Raw genomic sequence first — 17,819 nt, forward strand, 5'->3', positions numbered from 1 at the left:
AAGATAATTTTAAGGCCTATTATTTAATATATGAGTAAAGTTCGTAAACAGTACTGAGGAAATTTATTCCTCTATAATTGAGGGGTATTCTCAGGTCATTTTTGATGACTTTGGGATTGTCTTAATCATAGATTTTAATCATACAGATGGAATTAAGATTTGTTCATGTTTATCTCCTGCTTATATTTTAATTGACAAATATCTTTTGGGAACACATCATCGGAACAAATAGGGATGTGATTTTGTAAAAGTAAATCTGCAAAATCTTTTCACCATTCACATATTTCAATTTCCCCATGATTTATTTGAACTTCCATTGGAATTTTCTGCTTTCTCCTATGGCCACGGTTTATTTCTTTCCAAAACGGTTGTGGATTATTGCTCTGCAAATTATCCAACTTTAAATCTAATCCTCTTCTAAGACATCGTTTGTGAAACCTTAAACGTTTATCAAAAATAATCGGAGTTATATAACTTGACAATTTCAGAGCTTTTAAAAATAAACAAAGAGACCCCTAATGCAGCTTCACTGTTAATGTTTTGCAGTGTTGCTATAATTACCCCCCCTCCCCAGTAGGAGGATGCATTTTCCTCCTACTGGGCCTGTCTCGCGATTTGTCTGCGGATGTTTCCACTCTACCTTTTTCTTACACCTGGTGTGTGCATGTGTTTGGGAAGGAGCATATGTGACAGAGAGCCAGTTGAGTCAAATGTATATGTCCAAGTTGGAGTCTCCCCCCACCTCTTCACTTTCCTTAACAACAGTGTCAATTTATTGTTCCTTCAAACTATCTCAAATACAGTCATGAATAGCTAAAGCCCTGGCCCTTTAAGTTACCAAATATGCAATCTATGTGAGCCAATGTTAAATACCTTTGTGTGTGTTTTTGCGGAATTTAGAAACAAAGTATTCTGGTGGACATTGTAAGAAAATCAGTCATTACTTTGTAACAAGTGTGTCTGCAGTGATTTGTAATTCTGCTCAAGGAGGGATGTCCTTAATTCAAACTGCAGGGGAGATACATTAAAGGAAAGATTAAGCCAAACAGAACAGGATGAACATGTTAATGCTACTGTGAGAAACTGGGCCATTGCAGTAGACACGTAGAATTACAGAAATTTAAAAAAGGGATATAGTGGCTGGAGGGTATAAAGCATGCCACAGTGGGAAAAAAATGTCATTCCTTTTACTGTTTTAAATGCTTTCTAATCTGTGCATTGTTTTATCCTCATTTTGCCTTTGTCGTTTTCATGCCACACCTTTCTCTTTCTCTTGCTCTCAGTTGCACAGTGAGCTCAACAGTGGCAGTCTGAGAGCATCAGTTCTCCACTGCCCAAACTAGATTTAGAACAGTGGTACCAGGAGCTGTTGGTGGGTTCCAGCCAGCTCCGGTCTCCCCCTCTGTCAGCCTCGTCTCTGTCAGGCTGCAGGCATGCGCTGCAGGTAGAGGGTCTTCATTCTCTTTTCCATTCATCCTGAATGAAGCTCTCCACAGTTATGCTTAATGTTTTCACTGTAAGAACTGTAGTTGACATAGATAAAATAAAATAAAAATACTGGTTCATTCACACAGCTGATTGATCTCAGTAACAGATGGGATCAAAGCCCAGAGATGACAAAAGATAAAAAGTCCACTGATGATAATCTTGCTACCTTACAAACCTGAATAAATGGAAATGTCTGTCCAATACACCTGAGGCACTCACCCACAATATAGTCATAGAGGTTTTGATAAATGGTTCACAGGCTGGAAAAGTCAGACCACATAGATGTCACACTGAGGAAAACCTTTTTACTTCTTGACAAGAAAAAAGTAAATGGTTCCACGACACTTTCAGTCACTGCTGACTTTAGGCAAAACACAGGGCACACCCTGAACTGGTCATAAGCCCGAAAATAGGTCACTGATCTGTGTCACATTTTAAAATTTGGTTTAAATGTTTAAAATCAGTTTGCCCACTCTGCTTAAGTCATTTGGATGTTGAGAGAAATGCTCATATTTATCTTGTGCTTTCCCTCATGCTGGGCCTCTGGGTAAATTGTGGACTTTAGCTACTCATCTTTCTGTAGGCTGCCAAAATAGCTAAACAAAAACACAGCCTCACAGCCCACACAATGCAAATATTTACACAAGATGTGCACAGTGGCTGACTGGTTAGCACGTCTGCCTCCCAGTGCAAAGGTTGTGAGATCAAGTCCGGGCTTCGGCCTTCCTGGGTGGAGTTTGCATGTTCTCCCCGTGCTTGCGTGGGTTTTCTCCGGGTACTCCGGTTTCCTCCCACATTCCAAAAACATGCATGGCAGGTGAATTGGACACTCCAAATTGTCCATAGGTGTGATTGTGAGTATGGTTGTTCGTCTCTGTGTGCCCTGCGATTGGCTGGCAACCAGTTCAGGGTGTACCCCGCCTACTGCCCGAAGCCAGCTGGGATAGGCTCCAGCAACCCCCGCGACCCTTGTGAGGACAAGCGGTACAGAAAATTGATGGATGGATGGACACAAGATGTGTGACAGTATTGGAAAAAGTGGTCATTTTGAATTTGCCATCCACCCTCAGAAAGAAAAGAAAGCTTCTTCTGAATGAATGATCAATGAACCACGAAACAAGTCCATTAAGACGGTATTAAATTAAATAAAGTTTTTGTTATTGTTGTTGACATACACAATTGTCCATGAAAAGTGATGAAAGATTAAACGTTTCTTTAATTTTGTGCCCCTTATATAGTTTTATTATATTGATTTCTACTTTTCCTTGTTACTCATTTCATTAAAAAAAAACACCTTTTAATAGGCAGCCAAAACACACACAAAAAATGTCAATCTTGTCAATGCTCCTGTTTCTCTGCCTGCATGTTCTGCTGTTTTGTTTCTTCGTGGTGAACATTAGTGGGAAAGGCGCCTCACCTGCTAACTGAAAATAATCAGATTTTGTGTTGTCATGTTTTCCCAGTGTCACGTTTATCATGTCTTGTCTGTCTCATGAGGTTTGTGTGACCACCTGTTCTCAACTGCCTGGTCCCTTGTGGCTACCAATCAGCTCCCTCAGCCACTTGTGTCTTGTCCAGGTGTTCTTCGTTGTCTCGTCAGTTTGCTTGTATTAGGCCCCGTCCACACAAAAGCCAGTTTCAATGTATCCTCACACGTTTCTTACCGTTTAGGCCATTTGTCCACACGATGGCGTGGTTTCGGAGCTTGAAACCGATCACTTTTGAAACCGGGCTCCAGAGTGGAAATATTTCAAAACGCGCCCCGTACGCGTCCGTCTGGACAGCATATGCAGGATACTCCTCCAGTGATGATGTAATGGTCGCAGCTTGATGACGTATGCGCCAATTCTCGGGTGTCTGTCAACCACATTGGCGGATAGCCGTGTCGTGGTCGTTTTGCGCAGCCTCCTTAGCTTGCTTATGCTTTTGCAGCAAAATATTTTGCTTCTTTATTCCCACGTTCAACAAGCGGTGTTGTACTTGAATCACCCGCCATTGTCACTTCTCCTGTGTGCGTCTTCTTCATGTTGTTTTGATACATGCAAAGCCATGTTCGTTCTGTAAATTGCAATAAAGTTAGAAAATAAGTATTCGTCTTCTTTGCTGATTCTTCTTCTATGTTTTCTGTTAACTCCCTGTGGCTGCGCTACAGTGTCACTCCACACTTGGCATATACATTACAGCCGTTAAATGTCCTCAGCGTCTTCTTTTGGACACACGCAAGTCTTGAAATGCTTCTGTGTGTATGAGATATTTTTGGGACGGGGCTTTAATGTTGCATTGAAGGAATTTGGACATATTGAATTTGGAATTTTCCAGTATCTACCTCAAAGCCTTCGAAGTGAATGTAGACAACAAAGCTGTCTGATTTTGATAAATTGTTTGTTGTTATGGTTAACGCAGTTAATCAGAATCACTTTGGGTTACGATTCATTTTGCACAGGATGTGTGATGTTCAGCATCTCGTGTGCATGGTTGTGCTAATTGTGTGTAAAGTTTTTAAACTCCGAACCCTGTTTTCTATTTTGTGCTTAAGCAATCTTACAAAACTGTAAATCACACACACACACACACACACACACACACACACACACACACACACACACACACACACACACACACACACACACACACACACACACACACACACACACACACACACACACACACACACACACACACACACACACACACACACACACAGGGGGGTATTCCATTAACGCAGCTAAAGAAAGCAAGGCTCATGCAAAAAAAGCGAGGCTGAAGTGAACACCATCTCTGAATAAAGTGCCAAGTCGTTCACCTAATCCATTTCAGCCACGTCTAATCAAGGCTAACGTAAGACAGGCTTGCATAGCCTGGCTTTGTGCGCGCTCCCGGGGTAGATAAGAAGCCCTGCTGAGTTGATAGGCTTGCGATCAATCATGTCAAAAGACAGCAAAACGGGAGCAGTATTTTTCTCACAAACAGAACAAAAGTTATTGCTAGAGCTGTATGAGGAATTCAAGACAGAAATCAACAAAAAAAGGCAATACTGCTGCTATCAATAAGACGAGGGAAATATCATTGGCAAAAAAAACAACTAACTCGTGGGTGGGAAGGCATTTTTTTATGTGACTATATTGTTTTTACCTGTTGTTTTAATGTAGAGCACTTATAATTATGATAATAATTATGAGGCATCTTGGAGTTACATTTGATGTGTGACCTATATAATTAGTTTAATTAAAGCGATTGATTTTGTAAACAGTGGAAGTGGTGAGATGTGATTTTCATGGACTTTTTTTTAATTACATGAAATAAGTGATGCAAGTCTCTCTCTCTCTTTCTGTGTCTGTCTGTCTGTCTCTCTCTCTTTCTCTCTCTTTCTCATCCCGTCTCTTTTTTTATCCAAGGGGATCCTTCTTCTCTGGTACACTTAGCCGACCGTACATTCAAAACCAAAGCTCAACACTGCCCTCTAGGGTAGTGTGCTGAACTACATCGTATAATAAACTAAATGTGCATAAGTGCCATTAATCAAATACAATGTCATTCAAAAGAAATTATACCGTTTCAGGTGCTCCACACGCGCAGAAGTCCACGTTACGGAACAGTCTTTTGATGTTTTTTTTTGTCACACACAGCTAAACTAAGCTTGACAGTTAACCTGCTCCGGAGCAGGTTAGGTCTGCAGCATACATTTCCATGGTTACTGAGTTGACATTCACATAAACTTACTGACTTAAAATGAGCTAGGTTTATTGAAATGTGCCAGCCTTTTCTGCAGCATAAATTACCATGGTTTACTGAGTGGGAATTTATACAACCCACCTTGATGGAACGGAACTGATAAAAATGGGCGCCGGGTTCAGCGAAATAAGACAGGCTTTTCCTTAATCCGGCTTAATGGAACACAGCCCAGGTCACACAAATTGGTCAGCATTCCTACACTGATATTTGTACACACTGTGAGTAGAGTCAGTAGTGAATAGCAATAATATTGAATGCCTCAGGACTTATGACGTAGGCCTACATGTGATTGTTAATTTTCAACTATTTGTAAATATGCTCATTATTTTGGCTGGTGTAGGACAAAAAGCCCTTTGCCTTTCCTCCCCCTACATCTCGTCAAATTCCTCATAATTTGTGGATCACACTGGCAGTAGGCCACAGTCCAGCATGAACTTTTGGGGAGTGAATCTTATTTGGCTGCAGGGTAGAGACTGGTGGGGGGGAGTGTTCGTGAAGGCGGGGGGTTGCGGTATAAAAAAAAAAAGAAAGAAAGAAAGAAGCAAAGTCCAAAAAGTTTGCAGTGCATGTGTCCGAGTGCAGAAAGCTTCTCAGTCCCGTCGGAACGTCGCGCTGTGTGTGCTGCGCAAACATGGGACCTGTCCTCCTCCACACGTTGGCAGTTATACTTGCATCTGTCTTTTTGCAAAGTGCGTCATCGGCTCATCTCAATGACACGTAAGTAGAGCCAATCTTAACCCGACAAATTTGCTCTCCGCACGACGTTTGAATTTACTCGGGACATAGGTCCTGCTCTATTAGGGTTATCTTTTCATCGTTGTCACTCATTTGTAATAAGAGAGCGCGTGTTTGACTTCGTTGCATCTACCGTATACATTTGCAAGCACTGCTTCAATCCAACGACTTCGTCATGCAATTTAGTTTTTTTGGAACAAATACCTCAGTATTCTCTGCACCTATTCAAATAGGCTATATTTATTTCTCATTGGCAGCAGCGTGCAAGTCCAGATATTTAAGGATATGGTACAAGTAGTTGGCGGAGAAAAACATGGAAAATAACTTCATGTTTCTTCACCAATACTGCTTAGTTCACGTTTCATTGCGAGTTGGTGACTCAGCTCTCATCTTTTCACATTGCACGGGAACACTTTATTGCAGTGAAAACAATACAACCTTTAGTCAGTCAACACATCTATTTTTTATATGACAAAAATCTCATGGCAAAAAAAAAGTGGCAGTGACAGTATGAATATACATAATAATAATAATAAAAACGGTATCACCTCAATTTACTCACACATTGATTTACTCAGGGTTGAATCTGTATCTGTTTGTGGGTCATTGACGGCTAAGTTTGTCCAATGATGGCCATTATATGAATTATCATGTGGTGCGACCAAAAAGAAACAACCACTTTGGGACTTTTAAAGACAGGAGTTTGTATCATTAACAAAACAGTCAAGAACTCATGGGGCAGCTATCAGGTTTGTACTATCTAAAAGTGACCCTTTTAGTAACTTGTATGTAGTGGTCATATTTGGACATCGTGTGGTATGACCTGAAAAAATAAAATAAAAATAAGTGACAGTGTGTAATCTTTATCATGTGAACTAATTCAATCAATTAAAAATGATTTCAATAATATGCACAAAAAAAAAAGAAGCTTTCACATCAACGTACATTTAAAAAAAAATCATAGGTCTAGTAATCACTAATTATATTAGATGTCTGGAACTTGCCTAACAAGTGGCCGCCATCTTCCTGCAAAAGGACAACTTTGCAAATGTAAGTTAGCCATGGTGGTGCTTGCATCTAGTGTCGGACCGTTTGGGTCAACTGCAGTTTACTTTCATAGTTGGAGCCTGCAGGTGGTCGTCGCTGAGTCCCGGGATTCAAGCTCCCGTTGCTTGTCAGTTGTCACCTTCTGATTTGCTCTCATAAGCTTTTATTAGCTTTTAAAAAAAATGTTGCCCTGAATGCCAGATGGCCAGTCCAGCCCTGGCTTCTACTGTGTATGAATAAAGATGAGTTGAGTTGAGAAAACAAATTTGCTCAAATAACCTTTCATCTCTACCAGTGTTTACATTTTTGAATGAACATTTCTACAACATTCCTAAAAAAAATCACTATGTCTCATCATTGGTGAGCTATTTTCAGAACAGGCCCGCGGGATACTCATGTGGTCCTTAGGGTCACCAATGTGGTGCCCGATCTCTGTCCTAAACTGTAGATTTAATGAATTGTAGATAAAAGTAAAATTGTAGATAATAGTAAATAATTAAAAATAGATAAATATATATATATTTTTGCCCTTTAAAGGGATAAAGAAAACATATTTTATGTGTTTTTATAATAAATGAACTGTGCTGGGTCGGCAAAATCCTTAAATCCGTAAATTACCCCTGTAACACAAAGCTGACATACAGTAGGGATATAACGATATCCAAACATCACGATACGATATTATCACGATATGAAGGTCACGATACGATAGTTATGATATTGTCGGTAGGTTGGCGATATAAAAAAGGTCACAATTTTATTGTTTGACGACGATGATATTGTTTTAATCTTGTGATATCACAATATTGCCGTTATCGTTACATCCCTAACATACAGTAGCCTTCTTGAAGAAAGCCAAGCCATTCTGTTGCAAGAATGGCAACAGTTTGATATGGATGTTCATTGTCCCTGACGCTATGTAATGGAAATGCATTTAATTGATTCCTCAGTCAATATACATTCCTGCCACTGATAGATTAACAAAGATATATTTGTGTAATCATGTTCAATATATGTATCGCAAACATGTGCAATAAATACTTTCATATGGAATATATGCTTTTATCTGATTTTGACCAATCAGATGCACCCTTAAATGTGATTAATTAGAGAACAAAAGTCATTACTCTAGTTACATGTTAAATATTGCAATATCTGCTCTTGAATATTTGGATTGGTTTTAAGGAAGCAGTGAGCAGGGCTGACTTTCACTTAGCTTGTTGGTACAATTCAACGCTTCTGCTGTATCTGTAAGCATACCTAAACATCCGTTTCAAGATTTTAACATAGTTCTTTCAACAGATGTATTATAATTAGTATTTAGTATTAAGATAATTATCATTCATTTAAAAACGGTGCTCCATGTTACTTGTACACAAATGGATGTCCGACTTTTGACTATCAATACTGTGCTATATTTGCTGTCTCAAAAAAAAAAATATATATATATAGTAATGTGACACTTAAGTTGTTTTCCAGCATAATGTTTGTGTTCCCTCCATCCGTGCAGCATCTTTGCCGTGACCGTGAGCTCCCAGGTGAGAGGAGGGTCGCAGGAAACGCTGTGTGCCATCATCCACGGGCCCACGGAGCCCGTCGTGTTGAGTATCGCCCTGGACACGGACACGGGCAGCACCATCATCCTGGAGGAGGATGTCAAGCAGGACTTTTACCAGTGCCTGAACTTTCAGGTCCGTTTGTCATCAACTATTTATCCATCTATCCGTTCGTCCATCAATCATTCTGTACCAAATGATCTAGCTGGCGCCATGACTGAAGCTATCAACATGGCTCTTAGCAAATAACTGCTCTGGACTGTCTCATCACAGTGAGTTGTTATGCAACCAAACAGGCCTTGCTCCTTTTCACTGGCTGCCCGAGTGACCCCAATCAGTCCGTAATAATAGCTTTTGATTTCACTGGGCTCCCGAGAGTTTAACCCTAGCTGTGTCAGAACTGGTCTGGCATTTTTCCACCTGCAGCTCAACAAAGGTTGCTTTCTACTGGAGACCAGCAATGTACCTGCATTCCTCTGGAAAACATTCCCTACCCACAACTTAGTCCTGCAACACACACGCACATGCACATGGACCGAAAACGCCCCTTACAAATTTTGGAAGCAGTTGCTGCCCCTTGTTATGTAATAACAGCTCCATTTACATTGTAAAAACAAGTGAAACTGTATGCTTTCTCAAGTATGGAGTGATTTCATAATTGACCTGGCATAGTGGTTTGCTGTTGCAACACAGGGCCTTTTGCAATTAGAATGGTGTTCATCCTATTTGTACAAGGAGCCCTTCCATCTGTTTCTCATTCCTCCCCTCCCTCAGTTTACAATCTGTCTGCTGTCTTCTCTGTGTGTTTGTGTGTTTCTTGGCGCCGTAGGTCCCAGCAGTGCGCACTAGTACTGTGGCAACCATAAATGTCACTGTGAAAGGCGAGAGTGCTACCATGAACAAAAAGACCAAAATCCTCATTGTGCCCCCTGCTTTCATCCACATTATCCAAACTGATAAACCTGTCTATAAACCTGGACAGACCGGTAAGTATCACCACTACTTTATGAGAGTATTTGACCATGGACAATTCCATCTGGGCATTTCTGATTTTTTCCTCAATGCAATACAATACAAATGCTTCCTTCACACGGTGAGCACAAACAGCCTGTTGTTGCTTGAGCCTGTGACTAGCATACAAACCAGGTAGATTGATACAGTAATCAAATGACATTTTATCCCAAAAATCAAAATAATCCTCACAAATCAAATTACAACCATAAAACGTCCAAAGCATTTCTTTCAATGAGAGCATCCTTTTACCGAGTAAGAATGCCATTTTGACTTCTAAACTCACAATTGTCCATAGCTAAACATGGACTTTTATAATGGAATGGAATTCTGATAATACAAAATTGTCACAAAGAAGTCACAAAGAATGCTGCTTCAACAAAGTAGCAGCGCTAGCGATGCTAAGCAAGCATTAGCACTGTTAACAAGCCGTCGTTAGCTTTAGCTGCTATGTCGGTATCATGACTTATCCGTAATGGAGTGTTACTATTATACTAAATGTTATTTGTTTGAAGTTTTATTTTATGTCTAGCAGCAGTGTTGTTGATTTGGTATTGCATCTGAATCCTCCAAATTTTCAAAGTTAAAAAACAGGACACGACAATTCTGTTGAAAATCAAATATGCAATACATTTTCACCAGGAACTATTTATAACAAATTTCATCGCTATAGGAGGATTCTTTGTTGACATTTTTCTAGCGCATGCGCGATGGCTGTGTAGCAGAAAACATGGCTGGCTGTATAGACATGGCATACACGAAGAAAGTATTTAAGCACTTTAACGGCCGTTTCCGGAGATGTATTGGCGACAAAATGGACTCTGTTGAAAGCCCATATGAGACGTGGGATGATGACAAAATTTGGTTCGACTCACCTGTTTCCTGGCCACACGTCTGCTTTGGGGACTTTTACTCTTACTACAAAGCCCTAAAGCTGGGTAATTCTTCTTCATTGAAGTGTTCTTTGTGGCACAGAAGTTAACACTCAACAATCATTAGTTCCATGCCATGGGGGAATTATGTCAACAAGCACCACACCTTATTTTGGAAATGCAGTGACTTTACTACAATGATACTTGTCCTGTGATGTGAGAATTGCAATGGCATCTGGTCTCTAGTTTTAACAACTGACTGATCATCGCTTACACAATTCTTCTTTTCAAATCCAGTCTTGGACAAACATGCAGTCATGTTATGTAGCATACTAGCATTGTAGCACCTTTAATGCAGCTGTCAGGATAGGAGTTACAACTATAGCTACTGTGTACACAAGTGAGGCCAGCAGGAATCAAAACACAGACACAGAATGCAATATTTATTCGGATTAGATGAACAATATGTGGACACTCAAGTGAAAAACTAGGCACAAAAATATATTTTGTCTCATTTATAGTAATCCATAACACAATTCTGATACTCGTTGCCTTTTGATCCTCTAATAGTAACGCTGGACGGCTTCTTTCGCCTTCAGGTTTAGCGATCCAGGATAGCCCATTTCAAGACGAGGAACAAATCAGGGTGGTTGTCGATCGTGCTTTGGAACACCTGAATAAGACCGCAAAACAATATGACTCAGCAGATTTTATAGATTTTTTTCTTTTTTTTTTTTAATATCTCCAAATAACAAATATATAGTCACTAATATTTACCAGCAGTAAAGTGAGCCTCACAAACCCGGAATCCAGGCTTTGAGTGTCAAGTTATACCCTCCCGGCTCGCAGCCATTGCTTTCCTTTTTCGCGGCTCCTTTCGGTGGGAATGCGATAAAAACGTTTTATTAGGCTCCTGACGGGCCGTACAATTTATGGCACAACAAGAATGAACCATCTGCTTTTCTTAATCCTCCTCCAAATGTGTAAAATCATCGAACTCCATGTAAAACACTTTGTTTCTTGCCACACAGTTTCCCGTGATGCAATGTGTAAAACATAAACAATAAGTCACACAGGATTCTCCTATAGTTAATCTGGTGACCTGTGTTTTTGTTATTGCGTAATGCTATCTTGGTTGACAGTTAGGGTGGCCAGACGTCTGGATTTAAGCTGGACAGTCCTACTTTTCAGTGATGTGTCCTGCGTCCTGGATTTTTTGTTTGAACGCCTTTTAAAGAAAATGAGCCGGTTGATTTTATGTGACCCAACATCAGGCCCACCCCACGTTTGTCACAACTTGTCTGTGATTGGCCAAGAGTGGCTTCAGTTAAAAATCTCGTATATCATTGGTTCAATAAATGTAAACAAATCTCCACGTGTGGCTATATGACTACGTAAGTCATTTCCTCGCCGCCTTTTTTGACAGCAGTGAAAAGGCAGTGCTAGCAAAAATGCCAAAACATCTTTTAATATTGAATCTATGAAAGAGCACAATTTCCTGGCCAAAAGCAATCAAGACTGGTTTCACGGTTTCTGCACGCTTTGCCGGGGTAATGTGGACGTGAGCAGTCAGTGCATAGCAGTCAGAACGTCACGCGGGAACGGTGTAGCTTAAAAGCAAGAGGCGAGCAGCAGGTGCTTCATCATTGAAGACATTGTTACCTTATTTGCTTTTCAAAATAAGTTATGTTTTGTGGCACGTTGCACTTTTACAGAAGCATGTCACTGCTTAGTGGTTCAACCCATTAAAGGGATAAGAGCGCTGGAGCGCTCCCGGCTTTAATGGTAGAAGCGCAGTCACGCGCTCCCGACCTTAATGGGTTAAAAACATGGTACTGTAAATGAAATAAATTAACCAAAAAAAGTTTGACTTTTTAATTGATATTTTTTCACCATTTAGTTACACAAACATGATCTATAAAGCATGCAAAACTTTATTGTTGATGAAAATGCACCGCGAGTCTGATGTACAGTGTTCCCTCGTTTTCCGCTGGGGTTAGGTTCCAAAAAATACTCGCAATAAATGAAATCCGCAAAGTAGTTATAGCTTTATGTTTTACATTTATTATAAATGTTTTAAGGCTCTAAAACCCCTCATCACACAGTTTATACACTTTTCTCATCAAGGCATTTACATTTTCTTACATTTCTCTCTTGTTTAAACATTCTCAATGTTCAAACCTTTATAAATTTTATATAATAGGTACATTACTGTAAAAAAAAAGCATGCAAAAAATCAGAAAAACAGCGAGGCCGTGAAAAGTGAACCGCAATATAGCGAGGGAAAACGTATACATTTTTTAAAAATATGTCTTCCTTTTTGACCTTATGGAAGTGGCCATCCTATTGACAGTTCAACAGTGCTAAACAAGTCAATGCACTCACTGTTATCCAAACTTTTTTGCTTAGTTCCGGCAACTATTGGAAGCTGCTTGTGCAGTTTAGTTTGCGCCGGTCCCGCATCATAACATTTGAAATATGCTGCCAGAGAAGCCTAGCTTGCTGATCGCTAACCACAGCATTAGGCTCGTAAGACTACATTTCCCATGATTCTATTTTTTAAACACGGAAGCAAGAGGTAGTTTTAGTTCCAGTATGACGAAAACACGCCTTTTAGGGATTAGATGTAGTTAGATTGCTGTATTCGTATGAATTTCTATGATAACTGTGTGATTCACATACACATGTCCCAAACAGATGGCTTACTGACTGGACAAAAAAATAAAAAATAAAACGAGGCGCACGGGACCTGACCTGCGCAAAAGCAGGACAAAACAATTGGGCTGGTGGAATCCGTCGGGGCTCGGGTCACAAGGCTCTGTCTGGTTAAACCGCGAAGTATGGTCTCTATCTTAGCTGCCTATGGTCAATTCGTCTTTGCTCGTTTTATGCCCAGTTGGCAAATGAAGAATGGCCATTTTATTATTTTCCGGCGGTGTATATACCGCCATAGTTTCAGTAAAGTTCCTGGAAACCAACCAGCATAGAAACAAATAAAAACAAGCAATTAAAAAGGTCTTTCACTATTAGCCATGCTTCAACAAGCCCAATCGTATGCCGTATTCCGATAAGTGTTACAACATTAACAACACAGTTCCATAAAGTTACTTGGAGTTGGTGTGCATTGTACTAAAACTTCTATTGACAATTTCGAACGTCACGAGTCAAAATGGCGGTCATACATGGTCAAATGACACTGTGCGTCCATTGAAAAGTTGGACTTTGGATCGTTGTAAATTGATTTGTGAGTTTTATTTGGATTTCAAAATGTGATGAAATGTTTGACTTCTATAACAATCTGCCTGGTTTGTTTGCTAGTCATAGGCAAAAGCAAATATAAAATGCCGTTTGTTTTAACCCTGTTAAGGAAGCGTTTGCATTGCGGAAAAATCACATATGCACAGATGTTCGGAATCGTCAATTTTTAATTCTAATTAAGTTCTCATTAGCACACAGTTTTTGTCCACATATTATTGGACATAATAATATGGCGACAAATCATCATTTGTTGTTGTATTTTGTGGTTGCGCTCCTGTTGGTATGAATCTGTTAAGACGAGCAATCATTGGTGTGCTGGTTGCATTATTTCTTACGTCGTAACATCCTGTTTCTGTCGGGTTGTTTCTGTGATAAAAGTAATTTCTGCTGGGGAAAAAAAAATGCACTTCTGGGCCATTTTTGGCAACCCTGACTTAGAAATTCTTGCTGTCCAGCATCTGAGGGTGGGAAGTAGCCTGACACAGCAGTACACTGTCCTCGACCATCTAGCCATCGTTAATGTCAAAGGCTGTGTATAGTGTATTATGTATGATAAATATGTGCTGCGAAATGTGCTTTATAGCACACTGGTCGCGTACTTGTAATTGCTGCAATGTTACCTGTGTTATTCCTTTATTTTATTTTATTGTCATTCTTTATTGAGCCTTTGTGTCTCGCGAATGCATTTTCCATATCCGTTTTCTACCTTGATGTTATGAGGCCTAATACAGAGAACAGTGTTCTCTTTCCTGTTTGCTTTATTCCAATAATATACCTTTATGTAATGTATATATGCAATGCTTGAAGACCTTTTTTGTTTTTAATTGGCTTCATTCCTTTACAGTGCAGTTCCGAATTGTCACCATGGATTCCAGTTTCATCCCAGTGGACCGGCTGGTAAGTTTTCAATTAATCTTTGTCTTTTGTAATACTGGAAGCAATGGTGCACAACTGTCTAGCACGATTTCTGGTAAATGTTAAGAACAAGCCTCTATTTTTGTTCAGGAGAGTGGGAGGTGAACGGAGGGCTGTTTGTTGGTTTTTGAAGCCAGCGTGGGTGTGATGCGCTGTGTGGAGTAGTGTGATAAACATGCTGTCAGAGTTCATTTGCCTCACACTGCATTTGACCCAAACATCTGAATCAATACAGGCTCAAGGCCTTTTCCATTAGTGGGGAGACAATTTGCCGTGCATGATGAACATCTGACAAAAGGAATTAAAGAGTATTGCAACAAGTTTGTTTGTTTTATTTACCAGTTCACCACAGGTCTACCGGATCAGTATTTGTTTTTCTTTTATTTGAATGAAAAATACAAGTTAACGGAAGCTCAATCATTAATCTTCCAATGCCAAAACTAGAAATTGGACATATTTGATGGGGGGAATGTTTTAAGCCTGATGTCTGTAAATACAAGACCTAAAAAAGAGTAATCCCAAAACAAGTGCTTATTAAATTAAGACTCAGTCTTAAAGCAAAATGTGCAGTACAACTTGCACTGTAACATTCTCAGCCTGGTACACTTAACTGGAATATAATTTTGTACTTTTCTTTCTTTGGCTAGAAGATGAAATGTCAGACCATGGGCATTAAAATAAACAATTGAGCAATGAAGTATACACCAGAAACTTGTCTGAACATTCCAATGTCACACCTACACTCTCCACAACCCTCGGGATAACATTTCCATGCTATCCAGTAATTCCTCTGATATGCTGTACTGCATTCTCAGTTCCCTCTTTGGCATTTTGGCACAGTGACAGCATCATCTATCTTCACACACAATTTTGGCGCTGAAACAATCTGCTTTTACCTACCAATAAGAACACTCTTCCAATGTATTAGGCAATTACCGTTTTGTTCATTTACCAAAACAGTCAATATGATGTTCAGTGAATGCAGGTTTTTGGTTTAAAAAAAAACAACCTCTGAAACGAATCTCTCATATTTCTGTTATTACATTTGTCTATTAAGATTTAGCAAATAAAATAAAATGCTATTTTGAAGAAAAATTTCCTTGCCAACCTTAACAACTCTCTAATCTACAAAAATAGCAAGTCCCGAAAGATAGCATCTTTAAATATCTGCTTGCTGCTCAGAGGTGGTCTTTGAACGGCTCTTTTCTTAATACAATGCATTATCCAAACAGAAAGTTGGCTTAATAATATAGACATCCCTTCAGTCTCTGAATTATATACAAATTCAACAATGTTTTTCTTGAAAGGTCCAGTGTTTTCAATGTCTTGCTAAAGCGAGAAAAGCATTGGACTATTAATTTTCATCAGTAAAAAAGAGCCTTCATTATAAAATAAAAAGACAGGCTAAAACAATTATGCAAAAACTCAAATGTTTATTTAACTTTACTCATGCATGAAAATGACAAAAAAAAAGAGGGGGCCTTTGGATTTTTTTTTTACTTTGGGCCACACAATTCAATGCTGCAAACTACTAAAATACTGTCTACTGCCTTGCTGGTCATTGGACTTTGGAAGCGTTTTCTCCCCTTACAGCGCCCCGGCTAACCAATCATAATAGGAACAGGGTCGGTTTTCGTAAACTATACTTGACATCCATACATGTCCTGACAGTTTGTTGGCTTTGAGAACTGATTGACAAACTGATTCAAAAACCAAATACTGCTCAGTGTGGATAACAGGAAATGGTGACAGAAGTTGAGGGAATGGCCACTCAGAATGTGCACCCATGCTAACGTGTCATGAATTGGGGAAACTGTGTTCCAATACACAATAAAGTTGCTGGTGCTCCAACCAAGCAGCTGCATTTCACAGGCTATTTATAGTGTATGTTCATCTTGTCTAGAATGTGCAACACTAATGTCAACATCTAAGTGAAGTCATATTGCAAGCATTTATTCTCACACTTCTGGTCCTGTGTCCAATAAGGTTACTCCAATGTCACTGCCACAATACCTTTGTATTGTATTTTAAATTGCTTTATATCTTGTGATGTGTTTACCAGCATCTAATGAGTTTGATTTATTTGTTTGTTTGTTTTTTCAGTACACAGTGGTGGATCTTCAGGTAAGAATACCATTCTGAGCCACATTGACACATTTATGTTCACTCAAGTGGCTGAGAGGCACAGTGAAAGAGTGTTCTGTCACATTTGAAACGATATAGTGGGTGTGTTGCTTCAAGAGGGACTTCACTTTATTATTGTATGAATCTCAGGAGAATCGTGCATGCTTATGTGGTAATGGTCTCGACTTGCACAATTATTGATTTAACACAGCACACAGTGGGAACCGAATAAAAGGTTTATATTTAAATTAGACATGAAACAAGGCTGGAATTGTTACTGGTTTTGCGCCACAGAAAGTAAAAAAATAGTGTTGTCCCTCTTTCGGTTGTCTGGTGATCATTATGGGTCAATAAGCATACTTCTGTCTTGTGTTGTCTGTCTTCATGTAGGATCCCAATTCCAATCGAATTGCTCAGTGGTTGGATAAATTTGTCAATGCTGGAATCCTCGATCTTTCACATCCCATGATTCCAGAGGCAGCACAAGGAACCTACGTAATTACTGCCACCACAGACAAAGGAGAGAAAATCTCCCACAGCTTTGACATCAAGGAATATGGTCTGCTATAGTTGCTACAAAAATGTTGCACTTGTTTAAAATTTCCTTTTTTGTTCATTTATACTTATTTGTATTTCTTTTTAGTTTTGCCCAAATTTGAGGTGACTGTTCAACTTCCGAGTGTGATTTCAATCTTGGATGAGGAGGTCACGCTGAAGATTTGTGGAAAGTAAGTGTTATGGTCTGACTTTGTCTCCTAATCACTTTTTGTAAAAAGGAGGAAAACTACATGGAGATATTTAAACTTAAGTAATAAAAAAAAGTTATACATAAAAGGTCTTGCAAGTGGTCTGAAACACGTGCAATGCAATTTCTTTAATTTCAGCAAACAACAATCATCATTGCTGCAAGTTAGAAATGATAAAAATGAAACTGTCTGATTGAAATGAACTAAAACTAGGGATGTCCTAAATAAGAAATCATTATACACATTATACTGTTCATTATTATTACCTTATCTGACCTATTGTGTGGAAATCTGGGGAAACGCATATAAAACAAATACCGATCTTGTTTTCAAAC

At 39.3% G+C, this 17,819-nt stretch overlaps 1 protein-coding gene across 2 annotated transcripts in view; it reads left to right on the top strand.

Moving 5' to 3' along the window:
* Positions 1–5,758: 5,758 nt before the first annotated feature.
* Positions 5,759–17,819, top strand: part of a2m1 (alpha-2-macroglobulin 1) — a 48,139-nt gene continuing 36,078 nt past the window's right edge. For both annotated transcript variants that reach the window (XM_086079961.1, XM_086079962.1), the window contains exons 1-7: positions 5,759–5,937; positions 8,513–8,693; positions 9,388–9,544; positions 14,544–14,596; positions 16,718–16,738; positions 17,129–17,297; positions 17,382–17,466. In XM_086079961.1, the coding sequence (XP_085936087.1) occupies positions 5,852–5,937; positions 8,513–8,693; positions 9,388–9,544; positions 14,544–14,596; positions 16,718–16,738; positions 17,129–17,297; positions 17,382–17,466 (752 nt within the window). In that variant the 5' untranslated portion in view covers positions 5,759–5,851. The remainder of the gene's footprint in view (positions 5,938–8,512; positions 8,694–9,387; positions 9,545–14,543; positions 14,597–16,717; positions 16,739–17,128; positions 17,298–17,381; positions 17,467–17,819) is intronic.

Source organism: Leptonotus elevatus, chromosome 7, assembly GCF_054856555.1.
Source record: "Leptonotus elevatus isolate MCC_2025b chromosome 7, RoL_Lele_1.0, whole genome shotgun sequence".
Taxonomy (NCBI): domain Eukaryota; kingdom Metazoa; phylum Chordata; class Actinopteri; order Syngnathiformes; family Syngnathidae; genus Leptonotus; species Leptonotus elevatus.